This window comes from Anoplophora glabripennis, unplaced genomic scaffold (assembly GCF_000390285.2).
Source record: "Anoplophora glabripennis isolate ALB-LARVAE unplaced genomic scaffold, Agla_2.0 scaffold19, whole genome shotgun sequence".
In the NCBI taxonomy this organism is placed as follows: Eukaryota; Metazoa; Arthropoda; class Insecta; order Coleoptera; family Cerambycidae; genus Anoplophora; species Anoplophora glabripennis.
This window is the reverse complement of record NW_019416327.1, coordinates 1,707,376-1,734,359: the sequence shown is the minus strand read 5'-3', so window position 1 is coordinate 1,734,359 and position 26,984 is coordinate 1,707,376. Positions and strand designations below refer to the sequence as shown.

Sequence of the window (26,984 nt, the reverse complement as noted above, 5' to 3'; positions counted from 1 at the left end):
GTTCAAAGTGCCCTCCGTCCATTTCCAAGCAGGCACGACATCTTCGTGTCAACGATATTCGAACTCTTTCGAAAACATCCTCCTTGGTTTGGATTTCTTGACATTTTTAATTAATCCGTAGCTGCAACTCTTCCAGGCTTATTTACAGGAGTACCATACACTAATGTCTTCAAATATCCACAAACAAAGAAATCTAGAGAGTTCAGATCAGACGATCTTGGAGGCCATAAAACAGGTCCGGCCCTTCCTACCCAGTGCTAGAATTTCTTCTTCTGCTCTAGGAGTGGATACAGACCTTGGTCTTCCGGATAAATGGCACTGTTTGCTCAAGGAACCGGTATCACGCAATCTTTGGTGAATTCTTCCAAACATGCGTTCTGAAGGAATCTGGCATTTGGATAAGCGTCAACATAAAGACGTCGCGCTTCGGTGGCGTTCCCATTAGCACGACCGTATGGACTTGCTATGCAGACATGCTTTTCATGTATATGAAATGCATGTCTGTTAATACTGCGTTAGAGTAACGAGCCATAGCGAAAGAAAACTTGTGCTCTGAGAACAACTGTCAAATACGTACTGTTTAGTTCACTAAACATCAACCAACTATTATAAGAAAATACACAACGTTTTTGTATATAAAATTTTGTATAAAATAAAAAAAGGGGATAAAAAACATAAAACATTCCATATCTCCGCAACCGTTACTTTGCGGACCCATGTTTATTGAGACTTTTCTGCTTATTTTGGTTCATACTATTACCTCCTTAAATATTTTACACTCTTTTTTTAACACTCTATATTACTCCATTTTCGGATTCTACGTGAAATTTGAGGGTCACTTTATTAAATATTTCCTATATTTAGGAAATTATAGATTTTGAGATATTAATTTTTAAAGGAAAAATTTGACAGATGTAAGGGTCTGCGGACATGCTAGTAACTCTTTTTAGGAGCGTGATAACAAGTGGATTTCTTGTACCTGTAAAGGGCATAGGTAACACTAAATTATGGTATACTAACAAATTAAAGCATTTAGTACTAGGTGTTCCATTTTTGCTGTTACATATTGATAACTTCAAACAGCTATAACTTTGTTAACTTAAATGGAACATCCTGTATTTTTTTACTTTTTTGGTACCATATCATTGAATATGTAGACTATAAACTGGATGCCTTAAGATATTTTGCCCAAAATAACGAAATACATTGTTTGGAAAACACTAAAATATGTATAAAAAAAATGGCTTACCTTTTTATATACCTTCTCGTATTTTTCCTTGAAAGGAAGTATGCTCGAAGATGCTTCTCGAATGGCATTTAAAATGTCTTCAGGACAATGTTCTAAATTTTTTTCAGTCGCATTTGTATAATTAATATATTACTTAGAATCAACTCGGCTCACAAAAATGAAACTTAACTGTTGTTATATAAATAAACAAAGCCGTGTCAGATTACTAGGTTACGGAAATCCTATACAAGAACCTATTTTTTAATTTCTAACTTTGTAAAGCTTTTATATCTACCACTATTTGCTTATATGTAATTACCTACAAATACAAAATGCGAAAAAATAGTATAAAGAAGTCTCGTAAGAAAAGCAGTTTTACAAAGCTTGTTGTTTAATACAAAAATACCATATTATTTTTAATAAAAGAATGTTTAAAATTTAATCTTTCTTGACATACCTATAGTTTAGGAGCTATATCTATTCTGCGACTCTAATACACGCACCTCTACATTCCTTTTACACTTTTTTTACTTTAATGTCCCATCAGGTCAGTTACTTTTAAAACCAATTATTTTGTCCCGCACGCTTCATTGAATTTATTCTAGTTTATAACTTTTTTAAGCCAGTGTATTATTAAACATTGTTTTATTCAGCTTGCCTTTCTTTTTCAGTTAGCTGGCTCTACTGTTTTGGCCATTGGGATTTGGCTAGCGGTGGACAAGAACTCTTTTATAGGACTCAGCAAAATCGTTCCGAGCGATCAATTGCAGGTGAGTGATCAGTTTGGTATAAGTAAACTATCCCAATATACAAAGTGATTCAGTCATAATGGCATTAATTTTAATCACTTATTCGGAAGAATTAATAAAGACAAAAAAATAAAAAAATAAAACATTTAAAATTTATTGAACTTTTTAAAAGATAAGCAAATTTCCCCTTAACTGCCCCTAATACGGTGCACTATTTTGCATAACATTTTCTGATCAGAAACGCACCGGCGGACTACAGAGTGTTCGAACATTGAAGCGAAACAGCTGATTTCCTCAGTCGCACAGTGGGAAATATTGGAAAAAATTCTCGCCACTCGCCAATTTTCTTCGTCTGATTTTTTTTTTAATAATCTCGTGGTAATCTGAATTTTCATATTCCGGTGAGGTTTTTTTGAAAAACCCTTTTTTTTAATTCTTAGGGAGCGCCCCAACCTCAATGCCGAAGAAAAAATTTTTAAATACTCGATGTTCAGTTGTAGAAAAAAATGTAAAAAGTATCTGCTATTAATAAAATTGATTATTATGACCCTTGATGATATATTTGGAGTTAGGTTTTTGAAGAAAAAACATCAGATATCATCAAGGGTCATAATAAGGGGCGCTCCCTAAGCATTAAAAAAAGGGGTTTTCGAAAAAATCTCACCGGAATTATAAAAATTCAGATTACGAGATTATTTTAAAAAAATCACGACGAGACGATGAAAATTGGCGAGTGGCGAGAATTTTTTCCAATGTTTCCCACTGTGGAATATCAAATTACAGTGGATAGCCGTACTGGTATTCTGATGGGTAGGTACCATACTATTCTTTGAAACGCAATAAGTCACTAGTTATACATACTGTAAACTGAATAATGAATTGAACATAATACTTTAAAAACTCATATTCAATAAATTATAAAACATAGTGAAAACGTTAACAGTATTAAAAATAGTAAATTGGAATAACCTAACATTTGAAAACAATTATTATATTTATACATTTGATTTTGTTAACAAATAAATAATACTTGTTAATATTTAAATTAAATTAATGTGTTAAAATATATTTTTTTCAGCGTAAATATGCATTTTAAAATTTTTTTGTCGCTTATTTGTATTCTTCTAATTTCTCTTTATCTTCCCTTAAAATTAATGACATTATGTCTGAATCACCCTATATATAAAAAGCAGGGATTCTCCAATTAATTTAAAGGATAGTTAATAATAAAAATCATAGGTTAAACATAGGGTACATTAAAATTTTCCAATATTATCGCAATATTAGAAAAAATTTCCCTAATTTCTTTTTTTTAGAAATATCCTATTTCTAAATCTGAAATAGAAAAAGTGGACACTATTTCTATTATAAAATATTGCTGTAACCACAGTTTTAAACGTTTCTTTTATTTTATAATTTCCCGGTTTAGCGTTGCTTTTTATAATAATAATGCCATCTGCTAGGCGTGTTATTTTTTATGAAATCACCGCTGAAACGTCTATTTAGTTCCTCTACAGGAAAGGTGATTGTATTTCTTTTTCCGGTATTACTCTAAGGTTGGTTAATTTTAAATTGTAGGGAAGTTACCGGACTTACTGTTGAGATCATATCTATAAAGTTAGAAACGTTCTTAAATTTTATTTTGCTACAGTTTATAGCAGCTTTTATAGTGATGGAAAATATTGTTCCATAAATTCAGTTTTAACTAATTGGTTGTCTGAAAGTCGTCATAAAAAACATTTTATTTATAACAGTAGATATGATCAAAGTAAAAACAAAAACGAAGCAGTACTTATTTGAAAAATTAAAATAAATAATTGAACCACAAAAAGAAACCATGATAGTTTAACCTTAACCTTTAACACTAAATAAAAGATAATGTTCAAGGTCAATGAAAATATTACTACGCTATATTCCGAATATTCCGAGAATATAGCAATTCATAATAAAATACATAAAAAATTTTACTTTTTGATTATGCAAATCCGTTATTGTACATATGTCATGTGCTAATAAATTAAAACGTATTCAAAACGCATTATTAATAAAAAAATTCTTATTCTTGTATGAATTTTAATTTTTCGAAGACAATGAAGGTAGTACGTAGCAATTTAATAAATATAATCCCTAATGCTTTTTCTCACTTTCTCTAAAAAAATATTATATTAGGCTTTGATCACAAGAATTAAAGTATTGCTATAGGTAAACCATATTAATACGTAGGATAATACAAGTGCGATCCAGAAATATATTATTTGTAACTTTTCAATGGAAATGTTTTGGAAAAAGGATTCTGCTATGTAAAACCAGAATCCGCATAACAAACAGAAATTTCTTGGTATCAACTTTTATAGAAAAAATTGACTCATTTTACTGGATGTAATTTACGTAAATCTAATAGATTAATCCTGTTATCTCGGAAAAAATAATGAAAGTGTAAATATTGAATTTAATAACAGAATGTAACGATGTAATTAATTATATCCTTGAATACTTATAAGTTGCGCAAGTGAGTTAATTAATATTAATATCTTCATGTTATAAAAGTTACGATACTATTTTTTTATTTCTAAAAATAAGATAGGTGTTCGGTGTTTATGAGGCTATGTAAATATGATTTTTTTATGAAAGCTTACCTAACCTATGATTACCTAACAAAAGCTAAGTTACGTAAGCAATAGTGCTATAATAGATGGACAGATTTTTTTTGTAATTAAAAACGATCAAAGATTTAATCAGATATTCAATAAATGGAAGCGTATTTTGCATCTTTTTTAGCTTGTTTGTATGTTTGAGTAAAGATTTTAATGGCTAAATGAGAATATTAACTGATTAAATTCTCTTTTAAGTACTTGTATAGAGCTATTATCATAAAATAAATTATTTCTGGGAAAATTAAGAAACTAAATGACGCGCTGTTACGTTTTATTTTAATGCAACTTGGAATTAAATCTTAATCTTAGTGATAAAATATTCGTCGCAGTGAGTAACTGGTTATTTTGATTTAAAAATAGAACTTAGTATTTGCAGTACCTACATATCCCTAAAAGTGAGTTTATTGGAATATTTACATATTATAATAATCCAAAATTACATCATTATAATATAATACAACTTATTTTGTTCTTAGTTATAGAGAAAGTTACAAAAATGCGATTCACTACACTTTTCCTACTATCGAAAAGCTATTTACTAGATAATTTCTTGATATTTCCCTTCTGTTGCAAGGGGTAGATCTAATCATTCTTTTTGACAGTTGTCAGAAAATGTTAACTAATAATTAAATCTCCAAGAACTCTAATTGACGATAAATGGTTATTATCGATTCTCTTGAAAAATTGGCTTCGACTGTAAACAAGGTCTGTGTCAAAAACTCAGTATTTTGATTAATCTTTTCTCGAATTCAGTGAGAAAATCGCGCGAAATCTTTCGATAGAAGAGCCTGGATTTGCTGTAGGTGAAAGGGATAAGATAGTTTTCAAATGACCCATACCAAAATAAAATAAAAACGTTTTTGTATTAATTCGTCGATTTTTTTTATGTTCAGGTTTTGTGGTATTTATTTTTCATATGTTTTCGTATCATTTACTTTGTAAAGTTTATAAAGTCATACCAGTAATAGATACTGATTTTTATATAAATGCAAGCAACAACTCTTTTAATAACATGTGGTAATGCACATTATGTTTGCTTAATTCTCCGCAGAAAACAAACTTTCCAGGCATATGCTTTCACAAAGTGTAACGAGACGAAACAAAAACCGTGTAATCAGTTTCACTCTTAATGATCACCTTTGTCATTAAAAATTCCAGGCGAACACGAATGCATAAAACGTAAACGATAATTGATTATCACTATTCAAAGTGCGGACTATGGCTTTCACTCATGTTGGCCATTATTGGACATTGTTTTATTTCCATAATCAAACCGTACAGGTGATTGTCTTAACTGTGACGAAAGTACAGAAACTCGTCCGCAGAGTTATTTGCCTATTTCTTTCCGTTATGCGTTTTGCATGATAATAGAGAATAAATAGAAATTTAACCCAGATCGGGTGTTAACTCTGTTAAGACCTCATTTGCGACCTGCATACTGTATCACTGGATGAGATGTGTAAGTTGGTGACATCCGGGAGGAGCGTAATTTAACAATTTGAAGACGGCACACATTATGTTGGAAGTTTTATTTGTACCAGGAAATTTTTATTTAAGTGTCTCAGAAATGTAAAAATTTGTCTTGCAACTCGTCTGTGTAAAATTAAAAATATTAACTTGGACATATTTCCATGGTTTTCAAGGAAATTAAATTAAAGGTAATAAAAGAGATCAAAATGTGATACATCAACAGCTGAATAGACACCATTCTTCCTACAGTTTCTCCAAGTCATCAATATATTATCAAAATGTGGACACCAGATAATACGAGCATAATCAGGTCTTAATTAAGCAAGAATCTCGATCATCTTAAAAATCCGATCTTGAGAATTTCTCATTATGTTACTTAAAATTTTGAGTCACGTTTTGATATGGACGTCAAAAGTTGGTTTAAATTCAAATATAACAAGATACGAACCAAATTACGTCTGGATAATACTGAAACGACTAAGTCGTTAAAAATAATATTACATATTTTGATTTAAGGAAAAGTTTACAATCCTGCATCTATTTACATAAAGCCAAAAGTTGTTACCATTACACCAAATGTTGAAATGTTTATATTGCAAAGTGCAGGCTGATACAAAGTAAAATAATCACCCAAATAATTAATACTTTTGCAAAGTTTTGCGTCATTAGCATAAAGGAGGTTGCCACGTCAACATTGACTGTAGTTAATATATATGTTAAAGAACAAGGGTCCTAATACACAACCTTGCAGGACACCTTACGATGCAAAAGAGGTTTGTTGATGTTGATTGTCCCTTAATAAACCCATGTTGATTATCTGTAATGCAGTTTTTTACATGATTGAAACTTGGCTCGTAAATCAGAAATTGGTAGACTCTATAGTTTGTTACATCTTTCATATTACTACTTTTGAAAATAAGAATAAGTTTGGCACGCTACAATACATCTGGAAGTATATATTTTTTAATGAATGACTAGTGAGTAGAGATAGAGTCTGAGAGAAAAAAAGATGGTAGTTTATCTGGAACCCATTGTATTTTTAGTGTAATAATTTTTATGGTTTTAAGGACTAAAGTATACGTATAAATTCAGAAATATATTGACATTGACTTCAATAAAGCTTTATTAGCAGATCGGTGTGTAATAGCAGGCACAAAAAATATTGGAAAAGCATTGCACTTAATCTGCCCTGATGGAATCAATACCATTTTAATGTATTGTTCAGAATGTAGTAGTGCACCATGATGTTCCTAATTCAATTATTATCGTTGTTTAATTATGACAGTTGTTGTCAACCGTTTTCCCACATGTTTCGCCAATAAATCAGAAATATATCTTTAAAGAAAATAATTGGTTATTAATACAAAGGGTCAGTGATAATCCATCAAACAGAGATCATTGGGGTCTCAACATGTATAGAGGACGACAAATTAGTTTAGTTTTCTTTTTATTTTCAATAAATTGCTAGCACTTGTTAGAATTATTTTTTAAACTACCCTCAGTACTGTGGCATCTAATTTTTGTGTGTCCTCAACAATTCTTCTGTGATACCAGACCTTTAAAAAGTTCATAGTTGCGTAATGGTTTATGTTTCAGTCTAACGCATTTAATTTATTGAACTACAGTGGAAACTTTCTGTTACGAATTGATTTTGGTACGAATTCCTCAATTAATGTGTAGTATTTAATAATACATTCCAATTAATAATAGCAATTTCCTGGTGCAGAACAACTAAGTCAGTTTTATTGTAATTATAAACGAAGTAATTTATGTTCCCCTTTAATTTTAATATTTGATATCAAGTTAATAGAGAAACAAATACATCTCAGGCCCCTGTATATCACATTTTGGAATAATGTAGTAAATTCAACAATATGTTATTATAATTTTCATTAAAGTAGTACTGTTCAAATTCAAAAAAATTACAAAAGTTGTTTGAAAAAGAAGACGGCGATTTTGAAAAATTTTTGAAATCCTGAGCAATTTTTACAAAGGATTCCACTACGTAGTCAAATTCTTGTATCAGCGTTGTAGTTTCGAGAAACCGTCATTTCTTTTGCTATTTTTTTATCATATGAGCACTATATTGAAGCATATGCGAAGTTGCAAAGAACATGATACTTCGGAACCGCAACAAACCGAAATTATTTGCATTTGATGAGTATTTAGAAACATTTTTAGAATAAATTTGAATTAACTTAATACTTTTAATGTATAAGAACTAATAATTAAAAAAATGTAAGGCGCAATTAGCTGTTTTTTGTGATGTCAGAGCGTAAATTGTTAAAGTGCATTTTTATGTCAAAGTTCTTGGGATAGCTGGTTGTTTCTGATAGTCGTAATTATTTCCATATACCTACTAATTACAAAAAACGGAAATGCAGCTATAAAGTATCCTATAAATAGAAATAAACTTACGAACAATTAATATTCCAGTAAGTAGGTATTGCAAAGTTTTGTATTGTAATTCAGGGGCATAGAAGATGTAGGATAACTACCATTGTCGCTGTATAATACATTATGAATGATTTATGTTTAAAGTTTTGTGTAATAGTTAGTTGTGATAGAACAGAAACCTGTAATCGCCTTCAATTACATCATGAATATAAAATACTCAATATACTCGTAAAGTCCTATTGGTAAGGTCACCATTGCCGTCTTGTTGAAAAAAATATCTTTAAATGCTTACAGAAAACTGATCCTATTCAGCGTTGCCTATGGAATTAATTGCAGATTTAGTTTCGAAGATTTTAGAATTACATTAATATTTGTTTTAGATATTAAATGACTTTTTTTTTTCTCTGAATGATTGCATTATTTATTCTGGGATAAAATGAAATGTTAAATCAACCATAACCAAGAAATTATCTCAGTAATAAATCTAACAGTGTGTGAAAATGACACACCCTCGACATGTGATGTAATTAAGAAGAGAAATTGCGCAGAGTATAACGGACTTTTGTCGGCATAATTTTAATATCTAAAACGTTGCATTTCAATTCAAAAAAATTTTAAGGATCGATTGATACAGCAAGAAAATAATATCAGTAGTGATAAGAATATTAAATTTAATTTTACTAAGCTATTTTTATTATGAGAAGATCAGGTGCGGTATAGAATGAAACACAGTTAGAAGATAATTTCTATTGTAAATAATCAATTGTGAATAATTATCTGTTGACCGTCACATTGCCAACTCGACCAAAAAATTTGTGTGTATGTACTCGCATCTATAATTAAACTTTTTTAGGAGTCGTATACTTGGCACATTTATTTTGAAACAAAAAGGTTTATAAAAGCTGTTTTACATTGACAATTTATTATAGTCGCTTCATCAAGAAATTGTGTATTGCACCAAATCAGCTGTCAAATAACTTAATGAATTTATTCATCAAGTTCTTGACGAATTCGAGCATGTTCTAATTTTCGTCAATTTCTTCGTGAAGTTCGGAAGTACCAACCCAATAGATTTCCAGCCTCAGATCAGTAATGAGGTTATTTTATTGGAATATGTAAANCTGATCCTATTCATCGTTGCCTATGGAATTAATTGCAGATTTAGTTTCGAAGATTTTAGAATTACATTAATATTTGTTGTAGATATTAAATGACTTTTTTTTTTCTCTGAATGATTGCATTATTTATTCTGGGATAAAATGAAATGTTAAATCAACCATAACCAAGAAATTATCTCAGTAATAAATCTAACAGTGTGTGAAAATGACACACCCTCGACATGTGATGTAATTAAGAAGAGAAATTGCGCAGAGTATAACGGACTTTTGTCGGCATAATTTTAATATCTAAAACGTTGCATTTCAATTCAAAAAAATTTTAAGGATCGATTGATACAGCAAGAAAATAATATCAGTAGTGATAAGAATATTAAATTTCATTTTACTAAGCTATTTTTATTATGAGAAGATCAGGTGCGGTATAGAATGAAACACAGTTAGAAGATAATTTCTATTGTAAATAATCAATTGTGAATAATTATCTGTTGACCGTCACATTGCCAACTCGACCAAAAAATTTGGGTATATGTACTCGCATCTATAATTAAACTTGTTTAGGAGTCGTATACTTGGCACATTTATTTTGAAACAAAAAGGTTTATATGAATTGGAAACGAATTAATTTGAATTTCAGTTTCAGTTTCCGTTGACTGAAAATATTCATATTAATTCCCCACTCATTTACAATGTACATCTTATATCGACTAGTTCTGTTCAAATAAATCATTCATCGAGTTCTCTTAACCTATTTTATTCTCCCTTGGTCAGTTGAGAACTTCTAATACTAATTAACTAAATAAAAATTGAATTTCTACCTATTTCGTAAGTGGGTTACATCCATATTTTATTAGCCGTCCATAGTAACTTAATTACCTATATTTAAGACAAGGTAGCAGTTCCAGATAATTTAGTACCGAAAATTATAAATGATGTTCAATTTTACGAGTATTGCATAGGTATACCACATATTTTATTAGCCGTCCATAGTAACTTAATTATCTATATTCAAGACAAGGTAGCAGTTCCAGATAATTTAGTACCGAAAATTATAAATGATGTTCAATTTTACGAGTATTGCATAGGTATACCACATATTTTATTAGCCGTCCATAGTAACTTAATTATCTATATTCAAGACAAGGTAGCAGTTCCAGATAATTTAGTACCGAAAATTATAAATGATGTTCAATTTTACCAGTATTGCATAGGTATACCACAGGGAAGGATAAAAAATGCTATCAGATAAGTTGAAATTAAAGAAAAGATTTTTGCAACTGCGAAACGATTAAATTAATTATTAGGTCCAAATTTAGGATCGGATACTCATACTATTGTTAGTATGAGTATTAATTAATACATAAAATTTTAATTCAATATACAGGGTGCCCAGGAGTTATTAGCTCTTGAAGTTGAGTGTTGAAAATTAATTTTTCTTTAAAACTTTTTGATTTTCCATTAAATGTTGATAATTTTTGGTAGATAACGTGATTTCTTGAATTATTATATTATCATCATTCATTTATAGATAATCGGAGAGTAAAACTGTGTATCAAATTTTACTAAAATTGCTTCATCTGTTTCCTTGTAATTTAATTTAATAAGCATTTTCGAAATCATATTTATAAGATTTTTTAAATTATTCTTTGACTTCAAATCATCTTTAAAGTCTGGATAAGTATTTTATTCACACTCCCTATGTTGTCCGTTCTTAATACATAATTATTTATTCTCAACCAATATTACTATAGATAGGAATCATACATATATTTTCCTGCAATACATAATTACACTTTCCATAAATAATTACAAGCCACGTGACTTAGGCAACCAACAATGCACAAATGACACTGTCAACTAAAAATTCCTAAATCTTAGTATCATTAGTATTAATGATTCGTTTACAATGGACAATAGGCTATTGATTATATCCAAAAAAACAGGGTTAAAAGGAACTATAACGTTCAAGCAATTTTATTGCATGAATCGTTCAAAGGATCATTTAGATGAAAAAACCGCGGAGTGCTATTAAATTAGAGGGTGAAAATTGGAGATAGGGGTGAAAATGCACCCTTTCAGTTTTTTAATTGTAGCTCGAAAACGAAGCAAAATTTCGCTATAGTTCATAGGAAAAATTATTTAGAGAATTGAATTTCCTATCGAAATGGTTTATTTAAAAAATTAAAAAAAAAGTTTTATGCAAAAAAAATCGTTAATAAACAATTTGAAAAAAAGCAAAAAATTCAATTTTTTCTTACCTTTTTGCCTCTAGTTTTTTTTTTTTTGAGTAAAGATAGGTATAGGCATTGTATCATAAAATAAAGTAGATAAAATTTCCTTAAAAAAAAAGGTTGTACAGTATTTTTGGATGTGAATGGACTGCTATATGGCCGCTCAAACATTGCCAATTTTTCGATTATCGTCGCGTTTACCCTTATTACCCTTTTTTGCAAAAAAGGAAGGATTCGTTCAAGGATTTTCATCACATGACTTGTTCGAAGGGTCATTACAAATGAAAAACCGCGGATGCTATTAAATCAGAGTTGAAATTGAAGATAGGGGTGAAAATGCACTTTTGCAGTTTTTTAATTATAGCACGAAAACGAAGTAAAATTTCGGTATAGTTCATGGAAAAAAATTTGTAGATAAGATTTTTTATTTTTTTTACTTTTTTGGCTCTATTTTTTTTTAGTAGATATAGGCAAAGAAAATTGCTGTACAAAAACACTAGATGAGATTTCCTTAAAAATTATGCGTTTTCAAAAGTTTTTGGACTAATATTGATTGAGTTATAACCGGTCAAACTATTTTTTAGATTTTCGTCGTTTTTAACGTAAATTAAGAGTCAAAAAAGTAAAAAAATCAAATCTCATTTTTTTGCATTTTTAAAACAATTTTTTGCATAAAATTTTCCTTTAAATTTTTTTAAATATGCCATTTCGATGGGAAATTCAATTCTCTAAATAATTTTTCCTATGAACTATAGTGAAATTTTGCTTAGTTTTCGAGCTACAATTAAAAAACTGAAAGGGGTGCATTTTCACTCCTATCTCCAATATTCACCCTCTAATTTAATAGCACTCCGCGGTTTTTTCATCTAAAATGACCATTTGAAGTTCCTTTTAAAATCCAATAACAATAGCCTACAATGACAGACCGTCAACAAAATGTGGCAAAAAATTACGTCATCGGCCGGTGAAGCAGAACTTTGTGTTTGAATATTTTAAGGTAATGTTGATATTATTTTAATAATTTTTAATATTACAAAATTATTGGTCACTTGAGCCATTTATGAAGTCTTTTCAATAGAATTAAATATTATTCTATAAGTATTTCAGAAATTTTTATTAATAAAGTAAATATTTTTAGTATTCCCATAAAAACAGAAAACAGAGTTTCTAGACGTTGCCTATTGCCTTATCCTCTTATTCTTTCTTTTAAAATATCATCTTATTCTCTCTTTCAAAATATCGAAATTTCGCGACAAAGAGGATTTATCTCGCAAAAGCTTATGAACCTACGAGCATTCCCTACGCGTGGCTTCTTTATCTGTAAATACGAATCCAGTAAATCCAAATCCAACTCAAGTCTTTCATATCTCCTGCCTCGAAACGCGGAATGAGGCACGTGGCGCTTGGCAAAATAAACGAACCCTCTTGTTGTCACTGAACCGTCCAAGCCAGTGGCGACTTTAAGTTCAACAACCCCAGGGGGGCAAATGCGTTTTATCGACATTGTTAGAAGAACGCGTAAAGTGCACTCTGACCCAGTTAGCAATGCAGAATGGTTGCATGTGGGGAAAAGCCTGGATTTACTAGCGTACGATGGAGATAATACGTTTATTTTCAAGGATGAGTGAACTAACTCGATGTGAATAGGGGCACAAATAGGTTTTTGTTTACATTTCCACTTCATTTCGTTCCAACATTATTTACATTGGAAATACTTTACGAATCGGTTGTGTCACGCTAGATGTTAGCAAAATATATACAGGTTCGGAAAGTCCCCATGGTTCATCGGCCGTTGCGTGAGAGCGATAAAGTAAGTCATAGAAATCCGTGCGATAGAGAAGGATGGCTATAATGAAGGCGTCTCATAGTCACCGCCCGTTTCGCCCTTCCACAAATAAGATCCATTTCCACTTGTAATTCAGCGACCGGTGGTCAACTTTGTTTTCGTCGTTTACCTTTTCTGTAATAGATGTCACTACTTATACAATTCCGACTTCGTATTCCGATATGTTAATACAATCCGTTAACACAGGGCAGCACAATGTTTCTAAGGTGAGGCGCAGCCCTAGAAAGAGTGATGCCAGATCTACAGATTTTTTTGAAGTTATAAAGTATAAAGTTTAAAGTATACTTAAATAACAACTAAATGAACTTTAAATGCAGCTGAGCACTATACTCCATTTGAATAACTTCTCAGTAGGGGAAACAAGGTCACTAGATTTACAAACAGAGGTATCTACTAGCTACTGTAAATAGTTTTCTTTGTTACGCGTTGTGCTGCCCTCTTTTAACGGATGGTATTAACATATCGGAATACCGAAGTCGAAATTGTATAAGTAGTGACATCTATTAAAGAAAAGCCAAACAACGAAAACAAAGATGACCACCGGTCGCTGAATTACAGTGGAAGCAATTACAGCTCAGTGGAAGTGGATCTTATTTGTGGAAGGGCGAAACGGGCGGTGACTATGAGACGCCTTCATTATAGCCATCCTTCTCTATCACACGGATTTATATGACTTACTTTATCGCTCTCACGTAACGGCCGATGAACCATGGGGACTTTCCGACCCTGTATAATTTAACAGTGTAAAAGATGGATACATAAACTTTCGAGGTGTAACAAATATTCGGTCGCGACTGCTGGGCGTAATGTTGGTTCGATCGGAGTGATTTTAGTGTCGTTGTGTAGGTTGGATCATTCTACGTCGAATGGAAGTAGTTCAGGCATTCGACGATTTCGGGTATGGCAATGAAGAGGAAAAGGTGAACCTCTACATTTTGGCCATTTTCTAAAAACTATGAAGAAAACTAAATTTTCCAAGAGTATTTTCGTAAGGTAGAGAGTGAATTTCTATGTAGGAAAGGCACATCAATAAATTATTTCCAGAGGTAAAAAAAAGGAAACATTTGTAAGAATGACATGGTAAAGTCTTGATATGTAGATAAGGGTGTACAGTGTAGGGGTAGTTGTAGTGTTTTCGACGTTTTCAGTTATTTTATAATTCTGGGAGTAGGTGGTGGAAATATGTACAGAGTGAAACTACAAGGGGTTCTTAATTTTCTTCAGAATTGACTTATGTATATCTATTTTTACGCTAGACCTTGTAAAATTATTTAAATATTGTAAAGGAAAAATTTAATATTAAACATTTTCGAAAGGACAGTTTTACTATAAATTCTTTGTTGCTATTAAACTTCAGCTTACATGACAACTTATGAAATAAATTTTATATGTATTTTATTAAATACAAACGACTTGAAACTGAAACTACAAATTGAAGTACAATTTGCATATTTTGAATTAATTGAACTTTCTGAAATACATATGGAATGTGGATTAAGTGTAAACCTAGACAAAGAAGGTTAATATATCTTTCCGTTTTTCAATACATAATGAAGAAAAAACTTGTCGTGGGATAATAAATTTTAATTTACGGCGATAAAATGTTATTTTATTAATACTAAAATCATATTAGATACAGTCCTTACAATATTTGTTGAGATAAAATTCCAAGAAAAGAATAAGCCAGTAAAGTTCTGCTATAGAAACTACTGTAACAATTTACCGCGGCCTGGAAATGTTCCCTGTTATTTTCAGAATATTATAATAAATATATAAAGTAGATTTATTGGATTAAAATGTGTTTTTATTTATTTTTCAGTACAGTAGAGTACAAATCATAAATAAACTTGAGGATATAAATTATAAACACTGGTACAAAAAAAAGGAATTTGGAAAAATTGTCTTAAAATAATTATACACGTTAAACACGATATTCTTCAATTGGGAATTAAATTACTTTATTTTTCACCTCCATTGATTAATTTTACGTAGAAATTACATTGAAAATGTACAAGACTATACACTTACGAAGAAACATGCCTTCGTAACTGCAAACCACAGATGCCATGCCACCAATGACTTTGTACCTAGGGAGTCAAATGCGGTTAATTCCAAGGAAGTGACGCAGGGGTTTTCTTGGAATTTTATCTCAACAAATATCGTACGGACTGTACTGTGGTTTATTTGCTACTTGGGGAGTAATTTTTCTGAAAACATAGTTCATAAATTTATTTGCTTTGATAAAAATTTAATGGCTTCTAAGAAACAAGAAGCAAAATACAGATAATGAAGCAAACAGGGTCAAATGCAACAATGCGGCAATTGACCTCTATTTGTTAACTTGTATAGTTACTACGTAGACTTAAAATTTCCTGCTTTTTATTAAATAAATTGACAAATCTATAACAATCACTCTCGCAAATTTACTAATATACATGAACAACTCTTTAATATTTGTGTCTTGGTTATTTGTAAGGCTATTGTTATGTTAGAAAATAGATGGGAATCCCAAAAACTATCAGCGTTTTAGACGTACTTGCACTTTGAACTCAGTGCGTATCGAGAATATTTCTATGCTTTATTAATCCAGTTGATAGTACCGAACAAAGATATCGTAGATCGTATTTATTTATCGTCGTGAATTTGCAGTCAAACATTGTCGGTGAAATTTGTGACCACCCTGTATAAAACATTTATAAAATGTTTTGAAACGACAATAAATGTTATATACAATAAAAATGTTATATACAATAAAAATGTTATATACAATAAAAAGTTAATGTGGATTGTTTCTGACATAACCAATATTTTCCGTCTTTACTAAATGTATTTTTTAAATACTAAATATTTTATTGTTAGGTATTGAATTTTTAATTTATTTCAAAGCCAATTCAAATAAAAAAAAATCAAAAATCCTATCAAAAGAAGTCAAACAATGTTCTTTGATTGCATGATTTGATTTTAATATTTTTTAATTATTATTATTTTTTTTTGTTTCAGAATTTCACCAAACTAAAAAAAAATCTAAAATCCTATCAAAAGAAGTCAAACAATGTTCTTTGATTGCATGATTTGATTTTAATATTTTTTAATTATTATTATTTTTTTTTGTTTCAGAATTTCACCAAACCAGGAGTTATAGAACAAGTCTCGTATATTCTAATAGCAATAGGGGCTCTTATGTTTCTAGTGAGCTTCTTAGGATATTGTGGAGCTCTGAGGGAATCTCAATGTATGCTAACAACGGTAAGTTTGAAGCTGAATTTTTCAGTTGCGTATTCTTTTTTTAGTTCTAATACAGATTCATTATATTTATCTTCGGTTGGTTTCTGGAAATTCAACGCTGTAATAATTATGAAACCGACTGTTAAGCAATAAGGCTCATCAGAGATCTCTACACCCATACTATATGTTTAAATTGGCAACAATTTATTGAACCAGTTAATTTGTCACATCCGACATAACTTGGTTATAAAATAACGTCGCTATATGATGGTTAAAATAGACAATCTGATTTTTTGTAATATTTCGGTATGTTCTTAAAACAACTATGTTGTAATCGTTGCATTGTTCTGCATTTCAAAAATATAATATAGATCGTACTTCCTTTTAAGTATTTTAAATTCAAATCGAAATATTTGTGTAAGTGTTACGAATAATGCCGATAAATTCAGTTCAGTATTATAAAATATGAGCCGTGTAAACTTTTACAAAAAAAAAAAAAATATTAATTTCATATGCAAGTTGAAGTCAGCCAATATAATATAGTGCCCTAGAATTTATAACAGACTTCTTGGATTGAACATTGACCTTAAACAGATTAATTTAATGACAACAATTGTTAAACGTATAATTTGCAATTAAATAACTGGGGGGTTGATTCACGATTCACTAATGAAAATAAATATTTGGTTTTCTGAGAATGGTTTATTTATTTTTCTGGTCTTTTGTGAACTATGACAAATTTTATATAACCTTAAATAATGAAGCAAACAATATTTCTTAGTACGCTTACTACGTCTGGATTTAGTGCAAAATCGTATACATTGTGTGATTGTTACACTCCTCAGTAATCTTCATAATTAGAATGGTGATTTTTTTCAGATACTGAAATTGAAATAATTGTTTATTCAAAATGTTAAACAGTAACGTGGAAATATTATTTACCTGACAGCACATTGCATTGTAGACCTTGATTCAATATTACACCAAGTGATCAAAAATGTCATGAACGCATTCTATTAAAACAATTTATGTATATGGCAAGCCTACTGCAACCGTAATAGTTTAGCTGTTATATCAATCATATAAATATATATTTTTTCTTAAGTAGGTAGGACAATCTAAGAGACTGGTATATAAATGTAAATATACTTATTACTACATTACATTAAAGAATTATTAAAATTGTTACATAATATCACTTTCATAAACTTTAGGTATATAAAATTATTTAATATGTATTTATAACCTTATACTAATTACTCGTACTTTGTAAAATGTAGCTAATTTAATGTAAAATACCGTTCTCAGTTTAGATAAAGATGTATTAATAACACATCTCCACAAAAAAAGTCTTTTGCAAATTGCCGTGGAATTCGAATCCGATATTAGAAGTGCATCAGAATTTTCTATCAAAAAATGCTAAAAACCCACAAAATCGACAAATCAGCATTTTAAATCCAGGTATGATTTATCAGCGGCTGAAACTAGTGGTCAGATCTTTATATTCCCATGTATCTTGACGCTGAACGCGAATCCGAATTCAGATTTGGTCCATAAGATCACAAATCCTTCCTAATCTTAAAACAAGCTTAAAAATCCCCATAAATTAGCTTCTATGATCCAGGTATGATTTAACAGCGACTCAAAATCGTGGTCTAACCATTGTAGTCGCGTGTATTTTGACTTTTTGACCCACTGCATCCAAATCCGACATCAGAATTGTCCCAGCATATCACCAGAATGCTTCAACCTGAAAAAATAGTTTAAAAGCGCTAATATTCTCTAATTTTAGAATAGAAGAGTTTACAAATATTGCAAAAATATACTATTCCCATGAATTCAGTGCAACCCATCTCAAAGACCTCAACACCTGGCGCGAAAATTTCTTGGCGCCCAAACGAACAGAAAGGCTTGCATTATTTGTCGATTTTGTGAATTTTTTAAGCTTTCTTTATATTAAAAAATTTTGGAGATTTGCTGGGACAATTCTGACATTGGATTCGAATTCAACGACTCAAAATATATGGGAATAATGCATTCTGGTCATTCGCACAAGACTTTTTTGTGGAACTGTGTAATTTTGCATTCAAAAAAGACTAATGAATACTTCAGTTATCGTAAAACATTTCAAAAACTGATATTTCCCTTACTACTGACAATGGTACTGAAATATTTATACATAAAGTAAAACCTCCACAACAATTAACTAGGTATGATGTAAAGAAATAATTGTTTAATTATAAAATAAACGAAATACTATACGAGAAAGTTGTAGCCGAATAAAGACTATTTAAAACCCCTGCAGAGTGAAGCAGGACCCAGACAAATTATTTGAAATTTTGGCTTAATAGAAAGTAATTTGCATTCCTTACTTAATAAATTCGTTATTTTCCTCAAATATCAGTAATCGAAACCTATTACAGTGATTAGTTGCAATAAACTGTATGAGTATTTTAACTTCTTATTTCGCAAATTTTATTCGAGTTTTCTTTGCAAGCTTAGAAACCATCTTTTAAAAATCCGTACGGGCTCCATGATTATTTATGAAAATGTGACCATATCAATTTTCACCAGCTGCCTGCCGCTGGATTTTACCAATTATTACTAGTAAAAGATCACGCGTATGAAATCAAGAATTTACTTTTACGTAACAGTTATAATAAGTATTTACTGGCTTTTATAGTCTGTTATCTTTACAGCTTAAAATGAATCTTAACCAAAGACAACTCGTTTTTTCGATAGTTCTTTTTTAATTTAAACACACTTGCAATGGGATAGTTTCCTTCAACCTCAAAGAAAATGGAAATGTTACTTTATTAGGAATATATTTTTTAATTTAGAATAGAAATTATAGTGGTGACAAATAAATTTTTCATTTACATCACATTGACTGAAAGCATGTGCGTCGTTAACCTTGATTGCAAGTGGGGAAAATAAGAATATCAAAATGTAATACATAGTGAGGTAATAACAAAACGTACTATTTAGATTTAGTTAGACCTTTGACATATGATTTGGTATTGCCAAAGGTATCTACTGTACTTCACTATTATAAGTTGTTACTATCTCAATTGGAACCGCATAAAAACATTTAACTCATAAACTCTACGGAATCTATAGAAGTCCAGAAAAATTTAGCCCTGTCGTCTAGATATACTATATTCCGAGCTATATTACCAAATAATTACCATACGATGTTTTTTATGTTTAAAGCCGCATTGTAATAAAGCATGTCGTAAAATATCTAAAGATTTATAATTATAATCAGGGTAATCGCTTAATTTATCTCGAATCATGTTTAAAGTAGGAACTTTATTTTCTTTATACATATTATAAATTGTGCGCCGCATTACATCTGGTAAAATCGTCAATTTTCTTTAATTTTGTATTTTTCCGTTTCCTCTTTGTACCATGATCAATCCTTTAATTACTCGATAAATTGGCCTTTTTGGATATCTTAGTTAATCCGTTAATCCGTTTCCTAACTTTTTTATCACATTGTTCACTATTTTCAATTTTCAAACATTCATATATATTTAATATAATACGTTGACTTTTTACGTGTAAATATTTATTTTTAAACTCTGAGTTTGTTTCGATACTTGTTTCGGTTCCACTATTTGGGGATTTTCCCGAGTTATTTCATGATCCTCCGCTTCAAAGAGTCTCCAGAGAGCCACGCCAAATTACTAGATAGTTACATATAACATTTATTTTAATAACTGTTACCCTTTACTGGTTACGATATGAACAAATAATAATATCAACTAATAAATAATAATACGTACTATACCAACAAAATATCCCGTCAAGCAATGCTCTGCACGGCACTGGCAAAGCGGCAAAGCTAATCGAACCCGTAAAAAAACACCATACAAATAAATTATTTACGACCTAGTGGACCAATATAGGTTTGCTTTGATGATCAGCGCGCCGCCGTCAATTCTACATCAGGCGAACTAGTTTACCAATACGGACTCGCCGAGTTGCTATTCGAATATAAATTACGAGACACATCATTGTCAAAGCATAAGAAAAAATTTCAGAAGTGCATACGGTCCTGTGCTTTAAGATTTACAGGTTACAATTGACATCGTAACAACTATACCGGACTTCTATGAGCTAGGCTATTGCTTCCTTTGCTCCCATCCAAAAGGGGCCTGGCTGAACTGACTGACTGAATGCCTGGGTTGTAGAAAATCTAAATTTTTGTGATCTATGTGATTCTATAAAATCATATTTTTTAACCTATTTTTCAGTTTGTAATGTACTTAGTTAAAAAATTGAAAAACACCCCATTTTTAGCAGGTGTCAATCGGGCTAAAGTTTAATTGGTATCATTTCTGCCCTTCCACGGGCATCTTGTATATTAAAATTAAAACTGACTGATATCTGGGACGGTTGCGCAAATTTCAAATTAAGTGCAATTACGCCCTCGAGTGTATGCCGGCCCCAGAGAGCAGCTGCGGGTTCAAATGAGGCGGCCCGAAGCCTGTTAGAGCAAGTGAGCAATTAATCAGTCGTCAGATTAACGAAGTACGTATTCTACCGCGGACCGCGAACCTTCGTCGATCCTTTGTAATCGTAATTGCTGAAATTTTAATAATGCCCGCAGGCGCCAGGCGCGGATGTTGCCGGTAACAAAGTTTTGGAGGTTAACCGTTTACAATTTCAGATTAGCAGGGCTGGGCTGGATGAATATTAAATTTCTTTTGCCAAAACTCTCCAGCGGCATTTCGACGAGCTGGAGGCTAAAATATTTGCAACATGTTGAGCGGTACTTACTGCCAGAAAATGCAATGAAAAATCGTTAAGTAATAATATAAAAATTGTGCATTTCTAAGTGAATGTAGTAACACCAACAAACAATTGCTGATAAACAGTCAGAAATTTTAAAGAATCGAGAACTTTTGAGAATCAAGAACTTTTCCGAAACATGCATCAGTGTTTAACGAAAAGGATGGAATATAAGAGTAGAAAGGGAGTAAAAACTTCATTTAAAGGGAAAGTTTTTTGCCAAAAATATAATAGACTTAAACTCCTTAGGTGCGAACAACATCATTTACATAAGATGACAATTCAAAATTCAATTTAAAATGAAAAATTTATAGTCTAGTTGGTAGAGGTTCGGCTTGTGTCAAACCTTGATAACCCGGAAGTAACTACACAGGCCTACTTTAAATGATGAGTACAATAACAGGCTAATTTGCTGACAAAGTATTTTATCAGGAAAAAAAATTATTAACAATTTAATAGTGAAAAATTTTTGTTTTAGTAGTTTTTTTTTTGAATAACAGCGGTATGACTTTGTACGAAAAAATGCTTAGGACATGATTTTGTTCGTAATAAAAATAGGTACAAAAGGCGGTGGTCCGATTACGAAATTTGTAATAACAAAGCTGTAAGCTTGAAAAAACGGTATAAAACGTCAATTTTTTAAAGTTGCTTTAAAAATGTCAATTATAAACAAAAAGTGATAAAACTTTCGAAAACTATATTTCAATATATATACAATAATGACGCTAAAGCCGAAAATCAGGAGAGCAAAGCTTTTTGTTTTATAAGGTGTTATACATTCATCGGCATCTGACACTCGAAACTTTGCCAAATTTGTTCGAAGCTTTGCTGACACTTGAAATTTGGTACACACATAGTGTAAATATGCAAAAACCAAAAGCAATTTGCAAAATTCAAGTATCTTGATTTTTGCAGTTTTGGTAAGGTTTTATACGTCAACCTAGTTTTATACGTCGCCCTTTTTTTAATTTTTGGACGTATATTTATGTATATTTATAAAATTATGGTAGATTAACCAGCACAATTACCTACAATTTAAAAAAATATATATTTTCATCGTTCAGATCCTAAGCTACTTAACATTTTACGCCCGTTAGCCATACTCGTACATTATTCAATATATCAACATAAAACAAAAACGTACGTGTGGGGTAAACCTTTAACTTTAAATAAACAATTATTTAAATTTACTGTTGCATATTTCTAATAGTATATCTACAAGCGCCGAAGAGCGGAGTTCGCTCTCGAAAATTAAAAGTTAAAGGTTTACCCCACACGTACGATTTTGTTTTATGTTGATATGCTGAATAATGTACGACTAACGGCTAACAGGCGCACAATGTTAATTTTAGCTTAGGATCTAAACGATGAAAATTATTGTTTTTTAAATTATAGGTAATTGTGTTGGTTAATCTACCGTGATGGAATATTTTATAAATATACATATATATTTTTCCAAAAATTAAAATAACCGTGACGTATAAAACTAGGGTGACGTATAAAACCTTACCAAAGCTGCAAAAATGAAGATAATTGAATTTTGCAAATTGCTTTTGGTTTCTGCATATTTACACTATGTGTATACCAAATTTCAAGTGTCGGCAAAACTTCAAACAAAAGCAATGTTTCGAGTTTCAGATGCCGATGGATGTATAAAACCTTGTAGAACAAAAAGTTTTGCTCTCCTAATTTTCGGCTTTAGCGTCATTATTGTACATATATTGAACTATAGTTTTCGATAGTTTAATCAGTTTTTGTTTATAATTGACATTTTTACAGCAACTTTAAAAAATTGACGTTTTATACCGTTTTTTCAATCTCATGGCTTTGTTATTGCAAATTACGTAATCGGACCACCGCCATTTTGTAGCTATTTTTATTACGAACAAAATCATGTTCTAAGCATTTTTTCGTACAAAGTCATCCCGCTGAGTTATTTAAAGAAAACTACTAAAAAAAAATTTTTTCACGATTAAATTGTTAATGACTTTTTTTCCTGATAAAATACTTTGTCAGCAAATTAGCCTGTTATTGTACTCATCATTTAAAGTATTCCTGTGTAGTTATTTCTGAGTTATCAAGGAAATGCCACCAACAGTAACTTTTCGGCCTCTGCCGACTGGACTATTATTGAAAGTATGAATATTTGGGGGTTATCAGCTCAGACTAATAAATAAAGGGGACGCCTTTATTTACATTCGATAGTGAAGTGTTGACATATGTGTATTTACAAACATTGGTACTTTGTGATGTCCTTGACATTGATGCCAATGTTACATTTTTATCTTTATAGCTAGGTACAGCGGTCATTTTAATTGATTATCGTACAAGGATCTACCTCATTCTTGACCTCGACTTACAAATTAGTTACATTGTAATATGCATAAGACTACGACACTATTTTCTTGCAACTTGTTTTATAACTATAGATTTTGAATATCTGAAAAAAAATACATTATTGAAATTCCTAGCAATACAAACGTCGTAAGTGGCATCATTGCCTGGTAGTAAACGGTTCTAAAGGGGACGCCATTATTACAGTCTATTGTTGTGAAATAGATATTAGCCGAGTTCAGTGTTTTGTGTCTTTTTAAACTGTTTTTTTATCTAATTTCAATAAAAATGCCAAAGCGGCGTATAAAATGCCGACAATTACAGGAAAAGAGCCAAATATGTGCTACTTCTTTTCACAAGTAAGTTTGACATTGTTTCCATGGGCGTTCTTACAAGGGTGTAAGGTGTCCTAAGTATTTTATTTGCTAATTTATTATGTTTGTATTTTGATACTGACACTAGCTCTGTGTTTATTTGTAGAATACCATAAGATCCTGCGATACGAGCAGTGTGGCTAGAAAATTTCGCCATATCTGAATATGATTTTTCAAAGGATAATTATGTCTGTCGAAGCATTTCCGTGCCACAGATATTAAGGTAACAGTAACTGGAAAACGATGTCTCACACATGGAACTGTGCCTATTAATACAACATTTGGAAGGTAATACGTTTTAGCACAGTGTTGATGAAATGGTTGTGCCATCTCAAAGGTTCCCTCTTCGAGAAATTGCCAGTGAAGGAAATTTTATAGATGTTGCTATAAAACATCTTCAATCACATGTCCCTGTTCCATAAGAGACGAGCTGTCAAAATTATGAGCTCAAAATTCAGCTTATTTTTGTTGCGTACATTTAAAACATGCTTATTTTCCCACACGATTAAATGTTGTTCAATGTAAATTCATTTTTCCGTTACTTTTAGTACAAATATGTTTTGTTTTCTTTGCATTGTTTATATTCCAGCAGATTTTAATTAAATATATTTTTGCTCCTTTTCCTGTAGTTTTATTTAAATTATTTATTTTAATAAATGTTCTTCCAGTAATCGAGAACTACTATGAAATAATAGAATTAATAGTAGGCAATGACATTGCTATAGCTATAGTATAATGATAGTTTCAATCGAGGAGTTTTCTTTAGTCACTCTTTTGTTCTGGAAATGTTTTTAAAATATTAATTATAGATTTTGAAGGAACCATTAACTTTTTCCTATTTATTGTCTATTTATTACACATGAAAGCTTAAATAATCGAGCACTTCTGATTTTATTCAATTAAGTGTAATTTTTATGGTTTCCTTATATTATGATAGATTTTAAACCTAAACTCGGTACGCCACTGTACCAGGGACCATTGTGTTTACTTATGTATCATTTGTTTATCAACATACAATAGGTTGAGGTTACATGTTTACATTGTGTACTGAAATAGGGAATGCGGCCTCCCCTTTACTTATTACTCTGAGGTTATCAGGTTAAGTAATAAACTGATATAACCTAACTTGACAAGCATATCATGTCGATTTTTTCCTTTTTGAGCGCCTGGGTGGGGAATTATTTTTTTAATGCTGTGTTCAGCGAATGATCGGACCGGTGAACCGGTCAAAGTCATGCAGCGAACAAATATCGTTGGTCAGCCCAATCAGCTGATTGGGAATATTATGCAGATTTTAATACAGTTACTAAAAACCGTTCAGCGAATTGTTTGACTACAACCATTCGCTGAACACAGCCTAAATCAGACATATTGAACAACCTAATCCTGCAACAAATTAGTGCGGTGATGAAGCCTTTGCTATTGTTCCACTTTCAACATGTTTATAAGTCAACTTTGAAACCACGACAATAAACGGTTGATAACAAGTTAGAATCCGAAACAACATCCGCATCAAAACAAGGACTCTACAGCTAATGCTCGTTAGCGATATTCGTATTGCCAATCCAACATTACCAATCAAGGAAGCGAAATCCTACTACTTTGGTATTCGAGGCTGTTTGAAATGGTCCCCAGATTTGCAAGAACTTGCGAAATTAAAAAACTTTTCGATTCTGGGATGTTTGAAATCATTTTTATGAAATAAAGTAAAAATGTGTGCGATCAGCATAAAAAAATAATTTTTAAAACTATTTAATAATTTAACCGTCTATTATTAGTACCAACATACGTACAAAAAATATACAATGTTTATACAGTTACTAATAATATCTTATCAAACACGTCTATATTCGGAGAATAGTCTTTTGGTAGTATGTATTTTTGGTAAATTTTCCTTGGAGTCCTGATATGTACTTAATTGCAACCCTTAAATAAAACTATAAAGTCTAAAATATTTAACTATATGCAAAGCATCTGAAAATAACGTAAATATTTTAATAATATTGTTATAATAGCGCTTACAGAAATTATTTGTCTTATTTTTCGCTTTAATTCTGCTTGTAACACGCCTACCACACCTATCACTGTCTACAAACTCGCGATCACCCTTTTCAAACCAGTTTATTGGTGAGAAATATTGGATGGACTTCCAATATTCCTTCAAACTTAAAACGAATCAGAGGTACATCAATACAAAATATCAGAAGGTAATCAGCAATAATTGAAGTGGAAAAATTCAACTACTTACATTTAATTTCGTCATTGTGCTGAAAAAACGCAAAATTTTCAACTCCTTTGGAAAAGTTACACTGATTAGATTATTGTTTGGACTTATATCGATACGCCTCTAACGTAAGAAAAATGTGAAATTATGGCTAATAAAGAAAATGTGACAAAATTGTAACATCCAGAAGTGCACTCAAAAATCTTCCATTTTGCTTGTACACTAAATATAGGAAATTTAAACTGTTAATAATGTCCAATATCCATCTTATTGCCCGAACTTAGCGCCATTAAACTGTCATTGTTGCGACCCTTCAAAAGGCATTTTCAGGGCCAGAAGT

At 31.0% G+C, this 26,984-nt stretch overlaps 1 protein-coding gene and 1 long non-coding RNA gene across 2 annotated transcripts in view; both read left to right on the top strand.

Annotated features, from left to right (window-relative positions):
• LOC108915011 (tetraspanin-1) overlaps positions 1 to 26,984 on the top strand; it is a 52,998-nt gene that overhangs the window by 20,346 nt on the left and 5,668 nt on the right. Inside the window, exons 3-4 of the mRNA XM_018720962.1 lie at positions 1,900 to 1,998; positions 16,808 to 16,936. Coding sequence (XP_018576478.1) covers positions 1,900 to 1,998; positions 16,808 to 16,936 — 228 coding nt within the window. The remainder of the gene's footprint in view (positions 1 to 1,899; positions 1,999 to 16,807; positions 16,937 to 26,984) is intronic.
• Positions 23,879 to 25,041, top strand: LOC108915022. Its single transcript, XR_001964693.1, has 2 exons — positions 23,879 to 24,405; positions 24,527 to 25,041. It is a non-coding gene; the product is annotated as an uncharacterized LOC108915022 (long non-coding RNA).